Below are 24634 nucleotides of genomic sequence, written 5' to 3' on the forward strand. Positions count from 1 at the left end.
CCATTTTGTCTGGCAGTTTTGGTCTGATTTTCACCTCTTTTATGGTGTAATGATGATATAATCAAACGGTTTTTAAAATCGGATAATAATTGTGACCTCCAGAGGGACCGCAAGCTAAAAAAGGCGATTTTTCGTATACATGTAATCAGGGGCCATAAATCAGGGAAGTTACGATCCGATATGCGCAAATATCGAAAGAATTCAAGATCTTTGGGTTATAAACATGCATTTCAAGTTTCATCAAAATCGGTTTAAAATTGTGACCTCTCTAGGGTCCACAAGCTAAAAACGTGATTTTCAGGGGCCATAATCCATGAAGTTTCAATCCGATACATGCCAATATCGAAAGCAACCAAGATCTTTTGGAGATAAACCTATATTTCAAGTTTCATCAAAATCGGATAAGAATTGTGACCTGTAGAGTGTCCACAAACAATTGTGGACGTCCGGACGGACGACAATATACGTCCACATGAAAATGTGGGCGTATAATAATATATCCATCTCATCAGCTTATTTATACATATTTTGGTTAACACCCAACCAATTAATAACAAGAAGAAACCATTAAAATAATTAAAAGCAACCATAATGACAATAATAAGACAAATAATACTAGATAATTGGCCCTTAGTAGTAATAATAAAGATAATCAGTACCCAAGATGTTGATAGTAACAAACAGTGACAATATCAAAGATCAAAGAGCGACATTAATAGGGTTTCACAATATCACAATAACTTAATCAGACCAACATTAAAGAGGAAGACCAACGATTTTCAACAAGGTTTCCATAAATTTTAAATATATATCATATATAATCCCCTCTGTAAAACAAGCAAAAATGTTTTTGTAAGCAAAAATTAAATTTGGTTAAATCCGGAAGTGACGTAGTTGGTTCAACACACTCACTGGTCTCCATGATAAGCATTATACAGATTTGGCATAAGTTTACTGCTGTATTTTGTTTATACCTCGTCCTTTGGCCAAAAATCTGATCAAATGGGCTGTTTATTAGGATATTATAAACACAAACTTATATTTTTTTAACGTTTAAAGTACACAAAGCCGTTGTGTAAATTCACTCATACTGAACAGTAGCCTACGCTGTGACCTAATTAATATTGAACTTAATATTTATCACTAAAACCTGCACCAATATATTTAATTTCTAAGAAACTGAATTAATTAATTGTTGTTTTAAAGAAGACTGTGTTAGTTTATGCTCAATATGATGTTGTGGTCGTTGCGGTGTCGGTGATTAAAGTTACATATCTCCAGACATAATATCATGACATTACCATGGCCTATTGGAAGCAGCAACTCACAGTAAAGAAATGAAATGAAATTGGGTTTACTGTCCTACTCCGAATGGGCTAATGAAGAAGGGCATATGCCATACAGTGTGCAATGAGGGAAATTTTACCCGGGCAGCGTCACTATGGCCTACTCTTACCGAATTCCAACTGCCAAGGGATCTTTAATGTGCACACCAATTTATACACAGGACACTGGTTTTTCGTCCCATCCAAACTACTAGACAGCTGTCCTTGTCAGGCTCTCCGTCCTGCACTACTGACAAGGGGAAACCACGTCAGGAAAACCTGATGAACTTTCTCGGCCAATGCAGGGATTGAACAAGCGACATCTTGCCAGTCTGGCTAGCGAGACAGCGTCTCACGATAGCCACCTCAAAGTAAAGAAGGTAGAGTTATCATCTCTAAAACTTTAGGTTTGGTCGAGTTATAATTAAGTAGACCTAAGTTTAATGGTACCGATAATGATGATAAAAGCTTTTTTTTATTTTAATATATAGTCACATCCTGATATTTCAAAGTTATTCCCAATATTTTAAATTCAATTAAAATGTGATATTTTGGGGTGTCACTTCCCGCAAAATCATGAAAATTGAAAGACTTCTTATCAGACACAATTGTCCAACGGTTTGCGAAAAATGATTTATCATTTATCACAACAGTCGACGACAACACTAGCCTAAACACTCACCACAGTCATACATTATCGTACGCGGAGGCCTACTACAAGTACAACAATCAAACATCTCGGATCTCCAAAGATTATCTCTTAATCTAAGCTGTTGTCAAATTTATAACACAAAATATAAAAATACTTACTTTGACAGATGTTTAAGAATTTGATTTTTTAACAGAGAAGCCATTTCTCCCCTTTACCAGAGGGATATACCCCTGAAAACTGTAATTATTTCGTCTGCAATACAAATATTTCTGAAACAACGTCGCCATACCCTCTACGTCACGCCCCTTACAACATTATCAATTAAATACCATATAAATTAATTAAGAAGTAGAACATAAAAATAGAATTAATATAAGAACTATATTCTTCGCTAAGAGCTCTCTTTCCATCAATTTTAAATTATCTAATAGTGAATTGTTTTTTTTTTATGTCGTAATTGAATAATTTATTGGCAAGCCCCCATCTTTGGATTATTCGCGTGCAATGGGAGACAACTCCATTTTTATAAATTATGCTAACGCATAGGTTTTTTCAATAATTATATTAACTGCATCCCGATTTATGCGAATAATATAGCATTACACCTGATAAAGTAACAGAGCTAACAACCGCCTAGGCGGTAGACCAACGCTTTGAATTACCCGGTTGCTGAATACCTTGCATGTCCGTCTGATGTATTTTTCTTTTTTTTTCTTTTAAACCAACAATTTTAAATGGGCATAGATAAAGATGATTTCTTTTAGTATTAGTCTACTATTAGTCTGTCAACAATTTTATTTACGACAGAAAATCAAGATACGCGACAGATACGCGATAGACAAATAATCGGTTATTGTCTTGATTTTCCGGAAATCTTCATGGCAATTTACACATGGGAGCCACGGTGGCTAGGTGGGTAAGGCACTGGCTCGCTAGCCTGGAGGTCGGGTGTTCGATCACTGCATTGGCCGAGAAAGTTCATCCCGATTTTCCGACATGGTTTCCCCTTGTCAGTGATGCAGGACGGAGGGCCTGACAAGGACAGCTGTCTAGTCCTTCGGATAAGACGAAAAACCGAGGTCCCGTGGCAGTTGGAATTCGATATAAGAGTAGGCGATAGTGCCGCTGCTCGGGCAAAAATTCCCTAATAGCACACTGTATGGCGTATGCCCGTCTTCATTAGCCCAGTATAGGAGCAGAACAGTAGGACATTAAACCCCATTTCATTTCATTTACATTTACATGTGGATGATGCAGTATAAAACTTCTAAAAAGGGCAGTGGCTAAATACCACGCTCCAAAATACCACGTTCGTCCCCATTGGGGGTGGGGGTGGATGGCCGAATGGTTAGCACGTGTGCGCTGTATCATGGGTCAACTGGCATGGTTTCGATTCCCCGGTTGTATGTGACAAGAAGTAGGGTCGCCTGTCCAACCTCGTGGGTTTTCTCAGGGTCCCCCCCCCCCCCCTGGAAATTTTGGATAATGGATTTGCACCGGAGGAGAGAACTACGAAAATAACAGAGAATTTCAATTTGTGACATTGGCGTATTACGTAATTTTGATATCAACATTATAAAAATTGGAAGGAAGGAATACGACCTTAGCGTACCTATGATAATTTATCAAAATAACAAAAAGTTCGGAATCGGGTCAGGGAGATTTCGTCATGGACGGCTCACCAATCTTGGCATTATGGGCGCCCATCCGATATGAGTTACCCCACCAATCATGCCGTTTTAAGTGCCCCATTGATAAAGTCATTAGCGCCCAACCAATCTCACTCGGCATTAGGCATTATGTGCGGCTCGACAATCATATATTGTCATTAAAAAGCACCCCACCAATCATTTTGTGGTGTTAATCGTGTAATTCATTATGAGGCACCCCACCATTTGGGGGTACCTCATATAACGGCATGATTGGCGAGGTGCCCAACCAATGCCCCCACCCTCCTCCCCGCTAGCTACAGGCCTGGTGTCTTTCATCCTGTGTTTGGTCTCAGTTTATTTAGTCATTCAGTTAACTCAGTTCTTTAAATAGTATTTTTCAACCAGTGTGGAGTGTGTAGAAATCAATAACTATTGTGTACAGGTGGTAAAATATAAGGCATTTTACAATTTTTGTGTATATTAATTTTTAATATTTTTAGTGTAGCACATGTTAGTCAGCACTTTTAACATTCTAAACTTCATCAGTCGATTTCTTTAAGCTGTTACTTTTAACTCAAGTTTCGTTGTTTCTTGGTCATGTGATGTATTTGTTGGTAGATACATTCAGTTGTTAACCGTCTTTCTTTCAAAGAGGAACTTTAACAAAGTCATTTTTAAATTTAGTTTTTAATGATTGATTTCTTTGGAATATTGGTAAAGATTTGCAGTTATTTACCAGGTATGTTGCATTATGTTTTACTGATTATATAAGATGTATCTTTAACTGCAGCTTTATATTGTTATACTGAAGTTGTTAGTTTATTTGCAAACACACATTCACACATTTTATAAATATCATCCTATTTCAGGTTGTTAGGTTGTATATATATAAACTGAGTATTTAAAACCCCACTTTGGGTAAGTTAGTTTAGAGTGTAGTTATAGAGTATTTTAGTTAAAGTACCGGTACCATGTATTTGTTTCAAACAGTTATTCACTTTGTAGCTGAGATTTATTTCTATGCTATAGTAATAGTTTTAGTTAATGTGTTAATGATGTTTGTATTTTGATATTGCCTTTCGTTTTGTAATGTACTTATATTATATTGAATTGTATATTTGCAGGGATTTTATTGCTTTCCTGGTTTATACGATAATAAAGTATTGAACCCGTTCTGGATTGTTATAACAACCCCCAGACCCCTCTACAACATTGGAGCCCAATAAGTTTGCTGAAGAGAACATCTGTCGGAGTCAACCAGCTTATGGTGGATAATTATTGGTGAAAATTCGTCTTCAGCGATAGAATTAATCAACCTAAAACGTGAATTGTTGCTGTGTTCTGCGAACTTTTTTATCTGTGCAGATGTTTGGGGTAGGCCTACGTATATTTTAATTAAGTTTAGAGATATTTTGTAATTAAGTTATTTGAATTATTTAAGTTTGATTTTCTCCCTTTAGTCTTCAAATCATTGCAGATTTTCGTACTTTAAGTTGTCTCCCTTTAGTCTTCACAGCAGTGACTTAAATTGGAAACATTTTTGTTTTCTTTTATTAATTCAAGCCCTACCCTACCCTACCCTACATCAACCCCTATTTTTATTTATATTTCTTTATTTGATATAATCATCAATTCAGATTATTTATGTTTTTTTTTTGTACAATATATTATGAGATTGTCTTATTTTTACTGTAATAGCTTAAGCTGAGATTTTAGATGATAGATTTATTAAAACAAAAAATAAATTCTTTGTATTATTGTTTTACTATGATATCACTAATAGCATATATTTATAGCAGAGATATTTAGGTGGTTTTCAGTGACATGTTACATAACAATATACATTTTACAGCTGGTATTACATTGATCATATACACTTACACTTATTGACCCAGTTTGATAGTTTTGGAAGTTGGTGTATTTTGGTGTTTATAGTTTAGACTGGCCTTCGAAAGTTTATTATTGGACTTTGAAATTTTATTGTTCAGGTATTTTGGATGCTTTGATTGGTATGTTTAGTAGTTTGTCGATTTGGAATTTGTTCGTTGGGTATTTGGGTTTTGAGTTTGTTCATTACTAAAATTTGAATTCATTTTTTTTTTTTATCAGGAAAGTTCATTTTTCATTTTCAGATCGATTTTTTTGTTTGTTTAGTACTCTGAAATTAGGTCAACATATAAGCTGTTTTCATGATTTATCACTGCACTCACATTTCATGAGCTTATGTTGTGACGTAATACAGTATATGGGTGAATATATGTTCTATTTCAGCATTTGTATTTACAATATAACTGATACAGTATAGAAATATTATTTTTTCTATTTCAGCATTTGCATCTAGAATAGAATTACATATGTTTATGCTTATATGATACAAACTTAATTACATTTTGGGTTATCTAATCTGTCTGTTTGTCAATCATTCATTTTGTTGATTTGTGCCAGATCTATATCTTCTACAGGAATATTTGAATGCTACATATAGGCTTGTTTGCATTAATTAATCCATTTATTGTTTTGTTTGTCTTTTATGCTATAATGGCAACGGGTGGTAGCAGATCAGAGTTTTCCTCAGAGGAGAAGCATTTGTCAGACATGTTCTCTACTTTAGATGTAAAACCGAAGGTTGAGTCACCTGAGGATTTTATAGAATGGATGTTTGATTATTTGAAATCTCAGGGTAGAATTTCAATGATGGATGAAAGTTTTGGTATAGCAGATCGCTCAGCACATCAAGATGATAGAACAGAATATCAGCCTAACAACAGATAAATTTATACCGCAGTTGCCAAGAATATCAACATTCTCCGGTGATCCTGGCTGTAAAGGAGATACTTCATTTGACTTGTGGAAGTTTGAGGTTTTGAGTGTTTTGAAAGATGATTTACATAGTAAGGATTCTGTGAGATTATCTGTTTTAACGTCGTTACGTGGAGAAGCTGCAAGAGTAGCTATGAGATTGGGCCAAGATGTTACCAAAGCAGATTTGGTATTTTGTCGCAGTTTTATTCCACCACTCAAGCTCCTGACGAGACTGTATCAAAGTTTTGGTGTGGATTGAGGAATGACTTAAAGGATAAGTCAGCCCATAAGTTTGATCGTTTGACAAACTTTGAAGATCTTCTCAAAGAAGTTAGGATTGAGCATGGCTGTATTCCTTTTGATAGGACCCAAGAGTAGTGGTGTTACAGACATTACTAAGATGGCTCAACTGATGCAAGATGACGAGTTGAAAACTATGGCGGCATATTTTACCATTGAAACAGATGATACATATAGAAAGTGGTGGTGATCATCGATTACCTTATCTAGGATATGTATGTATTTCACTTGGTGTGTGCCGAGGTGCTTTGTTTATTTTTAGTTGTACCAGACACTCCTTATAACTGTACCACACCAGCACTTATAGGAACAAATATGTTCAGAAACATGGTAAAGATTATTCAATATCAACAGATTTACCTGATGTATGGAAAATGACATTTATGTGTATGCGTCTTCAGGAACAGGAATTACATGGTAAGGTTGGGTTCGTGAAATGTTCAGAGCAAAGGCCAATTGTTCTAGGTTCTAATAAATCTATTTGTGTATCAGGTAAGATAAGTGATTATGTGCTAGCTGGGAAACAAAACATTTTGTTTGAGAGGTCAGACTGCTCCAAATTACCTAGCCATGTCGAAGTTACTCCAGTTGTATTGGATTATAATGCAGAAGGATCTAAAGATGTTATTATTCGTCTTTCAAACTTGTCATTGTCACCGATTAGGACATTCCCTCTAGCAATACTTTGCGAAGTTTGTTTTTCAGGAACCAGGTTGGTGGATGCAGAAAGGTGGATACACATGGAAGAGGATGCCGGCAAAGCAAGGCAGTATGGTGATCTGTTTCGCCGATTTGGAATAAAAGGAGGGTACAGTTTTTTTTTGGCTTGAGGGTAGGATGCAGATTGGGCGGCTCTCACTTCTGGGGATAAGACCAGCTGAACAGTCAAGTTCAGTTCCATTTAGTTCAGTGTTGATTAAGTTAATTTGGCTTTCAATTCATTTTTGTTTGTTTGTGTCATTGCACATGTACTAATTGCTTTCAGCCACCTAAGTTTGTTTTGGAAGAGTATGCAGGCAATGCAAAGCAGTATGGTGAGTACAGTTTTTCTGATTGATTTGCTTGAGGGAAGTGGCAGGCTTGCAGACTGAGCGGCTCTCAATTCTGGGGATAACACCAGCTGAACAGTCCAGTTCAGTTCCATTTAGTTCAGTAGGGATTAAGTTAATTTGGCTTTCAATTCATGTTTGTTTGTCATTGCACATGTACTAATTGCTTTCGGCCACGTAAGTTTGTTTTTCATGAAACAGGTTGGTGGATGCAGAATGGTGGACACAGATGGAAGAGGATCCAAGCAAGGCAGTATAGTTATCTGTTTGGACGATTTGGAATAATAGTAGAGTACAGTTTTTCTGAGTGATTTTCTTGAGGGTAGTGGCAGGCTGTAGACTAAGCGGCTCTCAATTCTGGAGATAAGACCAGCTGAAAAGCCCAGTTCAGTAGGAATTAAGTTAATTTGAATTTCCCAATCCAAATAAATTATTATGTATTGTATATAGTATGTAATATATGGTAAATAAATATAGTTTAAACTGATTTGAATTTCAATTTATTTTTGTTTGTTAGTCATTGCACATGTACTGATTGCTTTCGGCCACCTAAGTTTGTATTTATTATAAATGTTTAAATTGTTCTTTGTTGCTGCCGGCTCTTTCCCTTTTCAGGTAACTTTTGTCTGAGAAGAGTCATCCTCAACACAGTTTTTACCAGTTTATGGTAATTTTAATGGGGCCAAAATCATTTCGTAATTTTCGACATACAAATATTTGGGGGTGGGGGTGGGGTTGAGCAAATGTTTGTAAGACTTTTGCCTGCAAATAATTAAATATTTTTTATCTATACCAACACATAAGATTTTGTTCAATACAGGTCAACTTATATCGGTTATATACTTATAGATGTAGTTAAAAATCGTTTACAAATAAAATATTTTACCGTCATTGTTTTAACTGAATCTGTAATTTTGGTGTGAACAAGCTGGTGATAGACGTAAATGAGTCGCCGCTTAAATTAAGCTTCTGAAACCCATGCGCAGGCCATTGACAATTATGTGAAATAGGCATGAAGCCTCATATTAATTTGAGATAACAATTTCACAGATAACAATTTTTGTTTAGCAGTGGAGTCCACTTCATTCAAAGCCATAGGCCTACACATCTTTAAACTTTCAGCTGCGATTTTTTTCATTTCTCTTCCACCTGAACAAGGCTCAATTTCTATATCTGCCCCGCCCTCCCTGCCAATTTGGGATGGTATTGGCTGTTGTGATGATTTGCACGGAATAAGTTGCAACATCTATATGGAATAAAGTGCATTGTCATTCCTCAGACACCTGTAACGTGGAAAATATTTAAAAAATGACATTAAGCTATATGTATGGTGGCTGATTGGCTATCATGTCCTTCATAAGGCGACCTCACAACATTTTAACCTGACACCACAACATCACAGCATTTATAACCCGACAATACGACATTTTCACCCGACACCACAACATCAAAAATGTCATAATGTGGCGTAAAATGTTGTATTGTCGGGTTGTCGGCCGTATTCTTCTCAATGATTATATACACTGATCCTGGTGTTGGTCAAGAAAGTTCCCCGGGATTTTGCCGCAGGGTTTCTCCCTGTCGGTAGTGCAGGACAAAAGGGTCTGGCAAAGTACAGTGTCTAGTTGTGAGATGGGACAAAAAACAAGCTCCTGTTTACACATTGGCGTGCACATAAAAGATCCTTCACAGTTGAATTTCGATGAAGAAATGCCACGGTTCATTGAAAATTTCCGTCATAGCACTCTGCATAGCGTATGCCTATCTTCAATAGCCCGATTGGTGCAGAAAAGTAGGAAAATTGAATGAAATGAAGTTGTGTTTAATGTCCTACTCTTCTGCTCTGACTGGGATAATGAAGACAGGCATACGCTATGGCTTATGCTTATATTGAATTCCAACTGTCAGGGGTCTTTTACGAGCTCGCTTATATGTACACGGAACCTCGATTTTTAGTCCCATCCAAAACACTATACGTTATCCCCTGCCAGGCCCTCCGTCCTGTACCACTGTAAAGTTGAATCACGCCGGAAAATTCCTGATGGGCTTTCTTGACCAAAGCAGTGATAGAACACAAGACCTCAACGTTGGCGAGCCAACATCTTACTCACCGTGACTACCAGAAAAGTAGAACATTAAACCCTATTTCCGGAGTGATTCCTCTTTGACAGTGGTGCAGGACAGGAGGCCTGGCAAGGGTTAATGTATAGTCGTTCGGATGGCCCCATTTACATATTGACATGCACATAAAAGACCCCCACTGGCAGTTGGAATTTAATATAAGAGTAGGCCATTGCGCCGCTATCCGGGTAATGTTTCCCTCATAGTACACGGTATAGGGTAAGGTCCGTCTTCATTAGCCCAGTAGGAGCAGAACGAAAGGAAATGAAATGGAGTTTAACGTCCTACTGTTCTGCTTCGACTGGGCTAATGAAGGTGGGCTTACACCATTCAGTGTGTTATGACCGACATTTTGCTCGGACAGCGACGCTACGGCCTACTCTTATATTGAATTCCAATTGCCAAGGGATAGCTGCGAGAACCTGCAGGACAGGAGGCCTGGCAAGGGTTAATGTATAGTCGTTCGGATGGCCCCATTTACATATTGACATGCACATAAAAGACCCCCACTGGCAGTTGGAATTTAATATAAGAGTAGGCCATTGCGCCGCTATCCGGGTAATGTTTCCCTCATAGTACACGGTATAGGGTAAGGTCCGTCTTCATTAGCCCAGTAGGAGCAGAACGAAAGGAAATGAAATGGAGTTTAACGTCCTACTGTTCTGCTTCGACTGGGCTAATGAAGGTGGGCTTACACCATTCAGTGTGTTATGACCGACATTTTGCTCGGACAGCGACGCTACGGCCTACTCTTATATTGAATTCCAATTGCCAAGGGATAGCTGCGAGAACCTGCACGGGGGGTCAAAACATTTTGAAAATTGACTCCCTTAAGACTCGATTTCTGAGCACTTAAAAAATAGTTTCGGAGATTTGATACACTATTAGTTTTGACATCTTGTTAAACCATGGATTGATTAATACCCTGTAAAATCGAGATCAAAACACTGCTGCGGCTGACCCGCAGACAGAAATATACCCATAAAACAATCAGAAAGACGATTTTGTAAACCTATGTACCATGATATAGTATTGGCACATGGGAAAAACCTTGTCAGCAATTTTCAAAAAGTATGTATGTTGCCGCTCAGTCTTCAACTTTTGGGCTCAGTAGGCGGTACAGTTTGGCCAGCCCGCGCCGCCTATTAACCATGGGCGCGGAACCCGGTGGGGACACCGGGACGTGTCCCCACCAATATTTTTAGTGGTGGGGACATGATATACTGTGTCCCCACCACTTATTTCCGATGTTTTGCTTACTGTTTATTTTTTGAAATTGAAATCATTCCAGAGCTTTTATTGACATTTTAGAAAGTGTAGAGTTGGTCCCAAGCACTTGAGGCCAGGGTCCTTGAAGTTGTATAGCTGCACCCGGTGACTAATTTTTATTTAACAGGGAATATGTGATAATTCATATTATAACAGTAAATAATTAAAATATTCCATTTGGATTATAATAATATGTATATCATGTAGGTGTGCATATCTGATACACTGGGTATTAAATAACTGAGATTTTGTTTTTATCTGGTATACTGGAAGATAAATCACGCAAATTATAAAATTCCAAACACGTAATTTCTAACATAACATCACCACTGTCACATTCAAAATAGATAATATAATACAACTGGTACTATGTGAATGATTAAAATAGCTATGGGAACAATATAAACAGCTAGATTACAACTTTAAAAAAAAGCGAAAAGTTATTATTTCAATGTGGTCGCCATTTTTGAATTTTAACGTGGGAAAATTCGCCTTTGCCATCAGATTTTTAATCACCAATGAATATTAATGTAAAATGTTGCATTTATTTCAATTGGGATTGAATATTGATATGTTTAACTGTGTGTGTGGCTTGTTATAGTATATATGAATTAAAAGATTTGTAGGCCTGTACATTTGTGTATCCAACTGAATACACATTTTGCTCAAAGACTTTACGTAGTCTTCGAACACTACTGGGAATGGAGGCGGAGCTGGAATCTCAGTAGTTTAAATCGTGAACGGTGGCTTGAAGATTTGTCTTTAGATTAGATTTTGTATCATTTGCTGCCTCAGGGATTAGAATTGTTGGCCAGAAAATGATGCTGAAAATACCCACAGAGTGCGTTTTAGAGCGACTGTCCCCACCACTAATTTTTGGCGATCTGCGCCCCTGCTAGTAACCATGTTAAACAAGGCTCTGGATGAGCCAGCGCCACATACTGAACTAGAAATGGTTCCACTATAGACTGGGAGCCCAGGGGGTCAACCTAGCTGAAAAGTGTATCAATTTTCTCCTATTTGGTATCAATGTATGTATATCTGGTATCGTCCGAGCGGTCGTCAAGGGTTGTCGCATATTTATTCCTTTGTAGGTAATTGGGGGTCTTTACAAGACAGTTCCATACAGATCAGATTATAAATTTTGTCGTTTGAGGGTTTACAAGGTTCTACAAACTGAAACAAGGGTCTCAACTCTGGAAGTAATCTACAGAAATTTGACAGGCTTTTTCGTTTTACTAATTTAAATAATGCATATAAATTTCATACAGATCACATGATCACTTTTGTCATTCAAACGTTCACAATCGCCATAACTCTAGAAATTATTGACGGAAATTGCTGAAATTCAATAGACCTGTTTCACAAATTTAAATGATGCATATAAATTTCATACATATCGGATGATAACTATCATCAATCGAGCATTAACAAGGTTTAACAAAGTGAAACAAGGGCAATAACTCTAGAAGTAATTATTGTAAATTGCTGAAATTCAATAGGCTTTTTCGTTTCACTAATTTAAATCATGCATATAAATTTCACAAAGATCGGGTGGGTGATAACTTTTTGCGTTAGAGCGTTCAGAAGGATCAGTAAAGTGAAACAAGGGCCATAACTCTAGACGTAATAAACAGAAATTGCTGAAATTCAATAGGCTTCTCCGTTTCACTAATCTAAATAATGCATGTAAATTTCAGAAAGATCGGATGATAACTTTTGGAGTTAGAGCGTTCACAAGGTTCAATAAAGTGAAACAAGGGCCATAACTCTAGACGTAATAAACGGAAATTGCTGAAATTCAATAGGATTCTTCATCTCACGAATTTAAATAATGCATACAATTTTCAGAAAGATCGAATGATAACTTTTGACGTCAGAGCGTTCACAAGGATCAATAAAGTGAAACAAGGGCCATAACTCTAGACGTAATAAACGGAAATTGCTGAAATTCAATAGGCTTCTTCGTTTCAGTAACTTACATAATGCATATAAATTTCAGAAAGATCGGATGATAACTTTTGACGTTAGAGCATTCACAAGGATCAATAAATTGAAACAAGGGCCATAACTCTAGACGTAATAAACGGGAATTGCTGACATTCAATAGGCCTCTTCGTTTCAGCAATCTAAATAATGCATATAAATTTCAGAAAGATCAGATGATAACTTTTGACGTGAGAGGGTTCACAAGGATCAATAAAGTGAAACAAGGGCCATAACTCTAGACATAAGAAGAGGAAATTGCCGAAATTCAATAGGCTTCTTCGTTTCAGTAATCTAAATAATGCATATCAATTTCAGAAAGATCGGATGATAACTTTTGGCGTTAGAGCGTTCACAAGGTTCAATAAAGTGAAACAAGGGCCATAACTCTAGACGTAATAAACGGAAATTGCTGAAATTCAATAGGCTTCTTCGTTTCACTAATTTAAATAATGCATGTAAATTTCAGAAAGATTGGATGATAACTTTTGGAGTTAGAGCGTTCACAAGGTTCAATTAAGTGAAACAAGGGCCATAACTCTAGACGTAAGAAACAGAAATTGTTGAAATTCAATAGGCTTCTTCGTTTCACTAACTTAAATATTGCATATAAATTTCACAAAGATCGTATATTAACTTTTGGCATTAGAGCGTTCACAAGGTTCAACAAAGTGAAACAGGGGCCAAAACATATATCAATTTTAAAACAATTGGATGATAACTTTTGGCGTTCACAAGAAATTGTGGACGATGGACGGACGGACGGACGGATGGACGGACGGAAATCTGTACCACCTAAAACAGCTTTGGAGTTGTTCAGTACCACCACAGGAGTCATGAATGACCACTGCCAGACAGTTTGTATGGTGGGATACCCTTAACAGACACACCCCAAAATGGCACGCCCCCAACTAGGCTATCTTCGCAGGCACTGTTCCTGTGTTCTATAAAATTAGATTTTTAGCCAGGATGCGTAGGATACTAATACCTAGCACGTATGGAAGAGGTGATAAACTGCGATCGCAAGAAATTGATTTTTGGGCAAAATACATTTTAAGGGGCTAAAAATGCGTTTTTGAAAAATAAAATTGTTCCTACAACCGCAGATTATCGCCTCTTCCATATGTGCTAGGTATTAGTATTCTACGCATCCTGGCCAAAGTTTTAATTTTTTGGACCACAGGAACAGTGCCGACTAATCTATCCTAGTTGGGGGGTATGTTATTTTGGGCATGTCTGTTAGGGGCAACCCACCGCACAAACTGTCTGGCAGTGGTCATTCCTGTGGTGGTACTGAACAACTCTAAAGCTGTTTTAGGTGGTACAGATTTGAGCTAATCTAGCCTAGCTTTGGTCTGGAAATTAGATAACTCTTGTCAGGGATATTCCATCACTACAAATGTCTGGCAATTACATAGCTCTGTCAGGGGTACCCCACCACTAGAAATGTCTGTCAGAGTGTTTTTGTAACACCTGAAGATGTACGGTACATTGCTGTGCGATTTTCATGTGGTACACTTTTGAGCTAATCTAGACTAGTTGGGGGGCGTGGCATTTTGGGCGTGGAATACCACATCCACCACCAGAAACCCGCTAGACTTACATTCATTCTGATGATACCAGATATACATACATTGATACCATATAGGACAAAATTGGTACACTTTTCAGCTAGGTTAACCCCCTGGGCTCCCACTCTACTACTGCATTATGTCTTCCGTCTTACCAGCCACAATTTAATGCACAGTTTAACGATACATTTAAAATTGTTGTAGCTACACTGATCGAGCCACCGCGATTAAATGAAATGAAATGGGGTTTAACGTCCTACTGTTCTGCTCCTATGCTGGGCTAATGAAGACGGGCATGCGCCATACAGTGTGCTATGAGGGAAATTTCGCCTGGGCAGCGGCATTATCGCCTACTCTTATATCGAATTCCAACTGCCAAGGGATCTTTTACGTGCATTCCAATGTATACACGGGACCTCGATTTTTCGTCTCATCCGAAGGACTAGACAGCTGTCCTTGTCAGGCCCTCCGTCCTGCATCACTGACAAGGGGGAACCACGCCGGATGAACTTTCTCGGCCAATGCAGGGATCGAACACCCGACCTCCAGCTAGGCTAGCGAGCCGGCGTTATACCCACCAAGCCACGTAATCCCCCCACCGCGACTACCACCCAAACAAAAAAAATGAAATCATTGTTTAGAAAGAAAAAAAAAATCGCATATTATACTTTAATTCGCACGAAAGTAGAATTTCCAATATCTCTGTTTTGCATGGGCGTGAGTGGTAAAATGAAAAAAAAAAAAAAAAATGACGGCCCAATTATCTAAGACTAACAGAAGCTTTAGCCAAAAAAATGTTTTACTAGAAGAAGAGCATATATTTCTATTCACACAAAAATGATTTTCGTTGTCAATGTGGATTTACCGAAGCAACTGTCTATTTTTTTTGTTAATAAAAGGACATTTGGTTTCACGACGACCAACCAGATAGCACTTATAGACGGTGGACCGACTAACCTAGACTAGACGGAAGTGACATCACGTTCCATTCTTCTGCCTTGCTTGTTGTTAGTAGACTGAGTGACGAAAACAGTGATATTGAACGTTTCTGCATTTATGGTGAGAGATTTTATAATTTAAATGGAAATCTTACTTATCAAATTATCATTTTTGCAACAGTAGACATTCCCGCCAATAGTTTCTATTTCATACCATATAATCCCAGGCGACGATAAACAAATGAATCCTTGTGAAGAGAACGGGCACCTGACCTGTCTCACTCACTGTCTCTCTGTCTGCCCTGGTCTAGTGCTGTCAGTTCTATCTATGTCAAACTGAGAAAAAAAAATTGACCGTCCACGTTCAGTAGGTCGGTTGCAGTCACCTTTCAGAAACACAAGACTTTCTTCACAATACATAATTCTAAAAACCTAACAACCAGTGAACTTGGTGTCTGCTAAACTTTAACTTTAAAGAGACACAATGTGAATGTGACAATGTCCCTAATAATAGCCTACCATTGATTCCAGCCAGGCCCATTATGTGGCCTATTATATATAACAGTCTATGATAATACCTTATTTTTTTTTCTCACTAATATCATGTAATTTTCCTGGCCTTCCAGGAAACCTAAGAAAGTACACCTAAATGTGTGGGTCCAAGTCAAGATAAACTTTGTTATTAAAATTATTTATTCATAAACTAGTTTCAGAATGTAAATACAATGATCTGACTAATTAATAATAAACATTGACGGATCTTATTGAAGAAAAGGGGCAGGGGCGAATGGGTTAATGGGTGCGTGTTAGATCATTAAGGTCTGTCATTCAGTCAAGTGGCGTGCTTTCGATTCCTCGGTTGTACGTGACAAGGAATAGGGTTGCCTGTCCAACCTCGTTGGTTTTCTCCGGGTCCTCTGGTTTCCTCCCACTGCTAAAGACCCCTACGCACAAGCGAATTATTGAAATAAAAATTGAACCATGTGTTAGTCCCGAAATGACCTAATTTGTGTTGAGTGAACGTTATACCCAATTTCTCTCTTTCACTGGAAAGTTCAATCAATCCTTTAATCAACACAGAATTTGTATAGCGCAAACAATACTTCGATAAAGTTCCTAATGCGCTATATGTGGATGTGGATTCTTTTAGCATTTATTCATTTATTTTCGTCAAATAGATGTGTCTTCAAACGTGACTTGAAGATGTCTTGAAGTTTGACAGGAGGAATAACTAATAATGACTTGTTCTGAGATTAAGGTTCTACTGGATTCATATGGAGGGAGTTGATCTTGAATGTATTGTGGCGCTTGATTCTTGAGTGTTTTAAAAGTCATTAACAGTATTTTGAATTTGATTCGCCGATTTATGGGTAACCAATGGAGGGTTCTTAATGATGGTTTAATGTGATCCCTTTTCCTGGTTCCAGTGATGAGTCGAGCTGAAGCATTCTGAACAAATTGAAGCTTCTGCAGCTGCCACTGTGGTAGACCATACAATAAAGCATTATGGTAGTCCAGCCTTGAAGAGATCGAAGCGTGAACGAGGAGCTTTAGATTTTCAGTTTCACGTTAGGTACTTCTTTATCTTTGCTAATTTGTAAATCTGGTAAAAAGCTGAAGAACAGATGGTTTTGATGTGGGTCTCAAAAGTTAGTGTGGAATCAATGATAGCACGATGTTCTTTGCCTTGTTTGTAGGTTGAATTAACTCCCCAGCAATCGAAAGGCTCCCCTTTTTTACTTTGTTGAGTTGTTGTTTAGTACCGATGTAAAGAACTTCAGTCTTGTCTGGATTTAATTTTAAAAAATGAAGAGTCATCCAGTTGTGAATTTTATCCAAACAGTTCTCAACATCTTGCACAATGGTAGTTTCAGATGAATGATCAAAGCTGATGTATAACTGTGTATCGTCTGCGAACAAGTGGACACAAAGTCCATATTTCTGGGCTATTGCATTAAGTGGTCTTGTGAATATTATAAATAAGACAGGCCCCAGGACTGATCCTTGAGGCACTCAGCAGATCATTGAAACAAAGTCTGAGGAAGTCCCATTAATGCACACAGCTTGCCTTCTGTTGGTTAAGTAAGATCGGGACCAGTTGAGCACATTGTTGTATGATATTTGCGATTTTTATTGTATTCAATGAGAACTCCATAGAATGCTAATGATGCATTCATAATATTTTACTATCTGACTAACCTGTTCAAAAACTAGAATTATTTCCACTCTTCCAAAAGTCAAATTATGCAAATAGGTCAACTCCAAATTTAACAGATCTATATATTTTGTGGATGCGGTATTTAATCTTGAAATTGACAATTAATAGTTAATGACAGTTTTGGCAGCTATGAATGACACAAAACGATTCCCATGGATGGAGCCGGGGTGGTTTAGTGCGTATGACGTAAACTCGCTAACCAAGGGGTCCCTATTTGATCTTGGTGTTGGCTGAGAAAGTTCCTACATGGTTTGCCCTTGTCTGTTTACATGGTGGCGTGCACATTAAGGACACTTGATAGTTAGAATCTGAAATAAGAGTTGACTGTTGCACCGCTGTCTGGGCAAAATTTCCTTCATAGCACATTGCATAGCGTATGCCATTCGATTCTTCATAGCCTGGTAGGTGCGGAAAAATATAAAGTTAAACCCCTTTCATTTATTCAATTTCCAGAATGACCAAGAGATGAATCTCAGTTTTGAAAATTTAGTTTTTTGTGTTATCAACCTTGCACCAAACCAGATTGTTTATAATATCACTTTTATGAATTGTAATAGGATGTCAAAATGAAATATCTGCGTTCATTTTATAGAGATTTTCTTATAAGAAACTACAGAACTTCATATTTATTTTTACAAGAAATTGAATGATGCTATTTATTTTGTATCTGTATTGAAAAGTAATGATTATTGCATTATTATGGATCATACATTGTATAAATATGATACAAACTCACAGACTTATTTTTCACTATGTGCAATTATTGCTAGTTAACATAGCTAGTTTGTGTTAAAGATTGAAAAATGAGACAATTTCATAAGGAAGTATTTGGTCATATATATCATTCGCCATGTGAGATCATATCGCATTGTTTAGTACATTGTTTGAAGTGTTACACCAGAAGTTCATATTCAAAAAAATTTGTTCAGTGTTGATTTGCATTAATTACTGAATAATCAAGTAAACATCTACGAAACCCGCACACTTTATTTAAATAAAATTGTTATCAAAATTTTGATTCTTACATTTCTGGTAATAAAAACAAGCATGGTAAACTTGTTGAAAAAATTACATTTTTTATTTAGTACCGGTACTAGAGTAAAGGGAGAATACTCACACCAGGCTTAAGGCAAGCTTTATCACAAAATTTATTAAATTTGAAACGGAAAGCGATATATTTCAGGAATCAGTTTCATTACAATATGGTAGCTTTCAAGAACTTATTAGTCTGTGTGTATATGAGCGTTATTGATAAGGTTGTAAATTTCAGGAATCTGTTTCATTACCGGTACAATAGCCTACATTGCCTTATTTATAAAGGGTGTAAACTTGTGCGTTTTAAAAGTTGTATTATGACTCAATTCAGTTGTTTATTAGCTACATGTTCAGTATATAGGCACAACGTTAAAGTCATCACAGGTTGAGCTTGAAATGCTAGTCCCTTGAATCTACCGGTAACTCTGTATTCTGTGATTTTATGTCAAAATCTTGTTCCAATTTTCATTTGTTCTTAAAACCTAAGCAAATAATTGGGCTGTTCTTTGTATACATTCATGCAAATTTTGAATTTAGTAGAAGTTATGCATAATATGAGAGGAAAAATATACCAATATTGATTCTTAGTGAAATATAACATGATAACAGCCCTTATTCTGAAAACTTAAACAAAGTGTGCCATATTTTTATGTGTTTGGTATCTATATGTCTGGCTATATGATGACCAAATAGTATTTTAGATTTATTGATTATGGAAACTAAAACCGATAAAACAGAGTACCTGGTCTGGACCATTAATTATACCTCGCAGATCAATGGATTGGAGTGAATCCTGTCTGGCATTATTGTAACTTCTCTTTTTGTACACACGATGTCTGAGTATTATAGTTTTTATGATATCAAAGATTAAAACCTCAGAAACCTATATGATGCGTCTCTGATCAAAAAAATACATTGGTATCTATATGCCCACATTGAAATGTGGTCGTATATTGTCGTCGCCCCCGTCCTTCCGTCCGGCCGGCCGGCGGTCCGGCGTCCACAATTGCTTGTGGACGCTCTAGAGGCTAAAGTTAATATCCGATTGACTTTAAATTTATACACAGTGTTTAAGGTCATGAGACGAAGAAGCCTGTTGATTTTCAGCGATTTCTGATAATTACTGCCAGAGTTATGGCCCTTGATCAATTCAAAATATCTTGTGGACGCTCTAGAGGCTAAAGTTAATATCCGATTGACTTTAAATTTATACACAGTGTTTAAGGTCATGAGACGAAGAAGCCTGTTGATTTTCAGCGATTTCTGATAATTACTGCCAGAGTTATGGCCCTTGATCACTTCAAAATATCTTGTGGACGCTCTAGAGGCCAAAGTTAATATCCGATTGACTTTAAATTTATACACTGTGTTTAAGGTCATGAGACGAAGAAGCCTATTGATTTTCAGCGATTTCCGATAATTACTGCCAGAGTTATGGCCCTTGATCACTTCAAAAAATCTTGTGGATGCTCTAGAGGCCAAAGTTAATATCCGATTGACTTTAAATTTATACACAGTGTTTAAGGTCATGAGACGAAGAAGCCTATTGATTTTCAGCGATTTCTGATAATTACTGCTAGAGTTATGGCCCTTGATCACTTCAAAATATCTTGTGGACGCTCTAGGGGCTAAAGTTAATATCCGATTGACTTTAAATTTATACACTGTGTTTAAGGTCATGAGACGAAGAAGCCTATTGATTTTCAGCGATTTCTGATAATTACTGCCAGTGTTATGGCCCTTGATCACTTCAAAATATCTTGTGGACGCTCTAGGGGCTAAAGTTAATATCCGATTGACTTTAAATTTATACACTGTGTTTAAGGTCATGAGACGAAGAAGCCTATTGATTTTCAGCGATTTCTGATAATTACTGCCAGTGTTATGGCCCTTGATCACTTCAAAAAATCTTATGGACGCTCTAGAGGTCAAAGTTAATATCCGATTGAGTTTAAATTTATACACAGTGTTTAAGGTCATAAGACGAAGAAGTTTATTCATTTTCAGCCATTTTCGATAATTACTGCTAGAGTTATGGCCCTTGATCACTTCAAAAAATCTTGTAAATGCTCTAGAGGCTAAAGTTGACTTTAAATTTATACACAGTGTTAAAGGTCATTAGACGAAGAGGCCTATTGATTTTCAGCGATTTCCGATAATTACTGCCAGAGTTATGACCCTTGATCACTTTGAAAAATCTTGTGGACGCTCTAGAGGCTAAAGTTAATATCCAATTGAGTTTAAATTTATACACAGTGTTTAAGGTCATGAGACGAAGAAGTTTATTCATTTACAGCGATTTTCGATAATTACTGCCAGAGTTATGGCCCTTGATCACTTCAAAAAATCTTGTAAATGCTCTAGAGGCTAAAGTTAATATCCGATTGACTTTAAATTGATACAGAGTGTTTGAGGTCATGAGACGAAGAATCGTATTGATTTTCAACGATTTCCGATAATTACTGCCAAAGTTATGGCCCTTGATCACTTTTAAAAACCTTGTGACCCTCTAGAAGCTAAAGTTATCATCCGATTGATTTCAGATTCATACACAGAGTGTAAGGTCTTGAGACAAACAAGTATATTGATTTTCAATGAATTTTTATGACTTGAACAGCTAAATCCATGATGTTAAAAGTTTCCTATACTAAACGTTAGCATGGGGCAAAACTTTATAAAAACCAAACAAATTCTAATGGTTTTCTAATAATTACTTAATGAGTTGTTACTCTTAATCAGATTTTAATGTATTATAAATGTTTCATTACCGAAAAAAGTAAAAATATGTGACAACTCTTGTTGACTGCCCGGACGAGTTAGCTGCTGTGGGTGTATGTTTCGTTGCCTGGCAACCTATCTTTAGTGGGTGCCACAGTGGCTAAGAGGGTAAGATGCTGGCTCGCTAGGAGGTTGTGGGTTCGTTCCCGGTGTTGTCCAAGAAAGTTCATCGTTATTTTCCGGCGTGGTTTCCCCATGTCAGTGGTGCAGAACAGAGGGCCTGACAAGGGCAGCTGTCTAGTCATTTGGATAGGATGAAAACTGAGGTCCTGTGTACACATTGGTGTGCATGCAAAAGATCCCTGGAATTTGATATAAGAGTAGTTTTATGCCCGTCTTCATTAGTCCAATCGGAGCAGAACAGTAGGACGTTAAACCCCATTTCATTTCACTTTTAAGTGGAATCTTGAGTATAATATATGGAAAGCACCTAGCTAAATATAACTTTACCCTATTTATAGTAATGATGTAAGCACGGTGACAGTGTCAAGGATGTCAGATTTTGCTTTTGAATAGTGAGTTACCTGTGTGGTTGTATTGTATTTTAACTTTGTTGTTATTATGAGTATTTTTTGTGTATTATTTTGTTTGTTTATTAATAATCAAAAGTGTATGTATACGGATGGTCCAATTTGGAAATTTTAATTGTTTATGCTGTGTTCACGAACTGTTACATGTAGTTATATATCTTGATGAGCAGTTTGGAGGCTGCATTGTCTGTTAAAATTCCTCCAGGGATACAAATTAAACTAATACTTCTCTTTTACAGTCTTGCCAGGTAAAACTTTTTTGGGGGAAGGGGGGGTCATTTTAAGTTACGGTATTCATTAATGAAACTAAAAAAATAAGTTCATTTTGCATAGGATGGACATTGGACAACAATGTTTTATTCTTTCAGAATCACTCATCGGTTGCAATTGTGGTTATTTTAAAGTTAAATTTTTCCTTTTAAACTTTCTATAAATACAGGATTTAATAATTACAAATGGTGTAAAGATACACTATAGAATTAATGTAATGATCAGTCGGTGGTTAAAACTAAAAATTTAAAATCTTGTCAAAATGATGATTATCTTTGCTGCGATTCTCAAGAATAAAAAAAATATTTGTATTAAAGTTTGAAAATTGATAAATGAATACAGCTCTACTGTAGTGATAGTTGTGTGACTCATGTGACATCAAGATTAATAGTGATTTGTGGGATATATTCATAAATCGCTTTTGTGTAATAGAACAAACCTTCAGGCAATTTTCATTGATCTAGTTGTTTGTATTCTCAGAACTTTATTCATACGTTTGTCTTTTTACCACATGAATGAATAATTAACGTGGGAGTCAATATGTGTACAAGGCTTAATCTCCATCCATACACTCATCTAAATTATTGTAAATTCATTATTGCTCCATTTACATTTATCATTTAAAGTTGTTCTGATAAAAACATTTTTCACTGGTGTACACTTATTGTGACCTGTGTAAATAAATTTCTATTGTAATCAAATTACAAGAGATTTTTAACTTAAAAGCGTTTACATGTAGAGATATGTGGTCACTTGTCATTCATTGATCATTGAAATTCATACTTTAAATAGATTTATTTGCAAAGCTCTTACTTGTACACCTATACAGCTAAACTAGATATTAGATCTTAACACTTTTTATTTGTGTGTCATTGGTTCATATAATAAGCCTTGTAGTGATAATTCTTTTAGCATTGAAGTTTGTCCATCTGCCAGTCCATCGGTCTGTCTGTCCGTCACACTTTTCGGGACACAATAATTCTCCTTCAAATTGAGCTAGAATGTTCAAACTTAGTGTAGGTGTTTTTTTTATTAGGTCAATACCGTGACAGAGGTCAAACATGAGCATTTTCTGCTTATGGTAAACAGAGATAAGCAATTTGATTGGTTGATGCTTTGGGACACGATAACTTTAGTTCTAATTAAGTGAGAGTGATGAAACTTAGTTTATAGTTTCATTACATCAATACCTTGACTAAGTTCGATAATGAGCATTTTCTGCTTAGGATAAGCAGAGTGATAAGCAATTTGATTGGCCGAGACTTTGGAACACAATAACTCTTCTAATTGAGCTAGAACCTTCAAACTTGTTGTCGGTGTTTATTAGGTCAATGCCTTGATGGAATTCGAAGATGAGCATCTTCTGCTTAGAGTACCAGAGATAAGCAATTTAATTGGTTGATGCTTTGGGACTTGATAACTTAACTTCTAATGAAGTGAGAAGTCATTTAATCTTTATTTAGAACAATTTGTATATAAATTTACCTTCCATCCACCAAACTAAAAATTTCTCTAAAAAAGCATAAAAACTTTGCCTGAAATAAACAGAAATCCCTATCTTGTTTGTACTGTAGTTTAGAACATCAGTGAATTTCTGATTTGTAATCCACGTGGTGCAGACATTATTCATTTGTATGCAGTTCAAGGTAAGAGTAAGACATGCACTACTAATTACAGTTTCTATCCAGGGTAATAGAAGCTAAATATTACCAAAGGTGTGAAGAATTGACATGTATTTAGTAACACCGACAGTATAAGTTTACTCATCATAAGTTTACTCATCGGTACATGTACTAATGTCTGTAGTCTGTCATATTATACATTATGCTTAAGGTGTAATACCGGTATTAGAGTTGATAACTTACATTCTGAGAATACAATTACCTATATATTGATTCTATACCAGGTAACAAAAAAAAATGAGTATTTAATTTAGGGTATAAAATATATTCTGTTTGTCTGTAGCAGGTGGGTGTACAAATTAAGGTGCAAATACAAACAAGCTTGGATATGAATGTGTTAGGCCAGACAAGTGATCGACTCTATTCTCTGCACTTGTTCGCGTGGACTTAAATGAAAATGACTGGTGTTAAGATGACTCCTATTGTTTTACCTGTACCTGACATCATTGTGTGAAG

The 24634-nt window shown here is 36.6% G+C and overlaps 2 protein-coding genes and 1 long non-coding RNA gene across 4 annotated transcripts in view; 2 read left to right on the forward strand and 1 right to left on the reverse strand.

The window, feature by feature from the left end:
- The window catches only part of LOC126824778 (bridge-like lipid transfer protein family member 3B), a 42249-nt gene extending 39984 nt beyond the window's left edge, over positions 1-2265 (reverse strand). The window contains exon 1 of the mRNA XM_050554156.2: positions 2136-2265. Within this exon, the coding sequence (XP_050410113.1) occupies positions 2136-2179 (44 nt within the window). The 5' untranslated portion in view covers positions 2180-2265. The remainder of the gene's footprint in view (positions 1-2135) is intronic.
- Positions 2266-2907: 642 nt separating this feature from the next.
- Positions 2908-8265, forward strand: LOC126824786 (uncharacterized). The gene is made up of 5 exons (XR_007681625.2): positions 2908-4368; positions 4499-4547; positions 4754-5003; positions 7717-7765; positions 7982-8265. It is a non-coding gene; the product is annotated as an uncharacterized LOC126824786 (long non-coding RNA).
- A 7450-nt stretch (positions 8266-15715) lies between these two features.
- LOC126824780 (E3 ubiquitin-protein ligase LNX) overlaps positions 15716-24634 on the forward strand; it is a 44516-nt gene continuing 35597 nt past the window's right edge. The window contains exon 1 of one of the 2 annotated variants that reach the window (XM_050554161.2): positions 15716-15786. The gene's annotated coding sequence lies outside the window, so the exon portion shown is untranslated. Of the gene's footprint in view, positions 15787-22305; positions 22475-24634 lie in introns of those variants that run through there. The other variant, XM_050554162.2, reaches the window with a different exon arrangement.

This window comes from Patella vulgata, chromosome 6, assembly GCF_932274485.2.
Source record: "Patella vulgata chromosome 6, xgPatVulg1.2, whole genome shotgun sequence".
NCBI classification, from domain to species: domain Eukaryota; kingdom Metazoa; phylum Mollusca; class Gastropoda; family Patellidae; genus Patella; species Patella vulgata.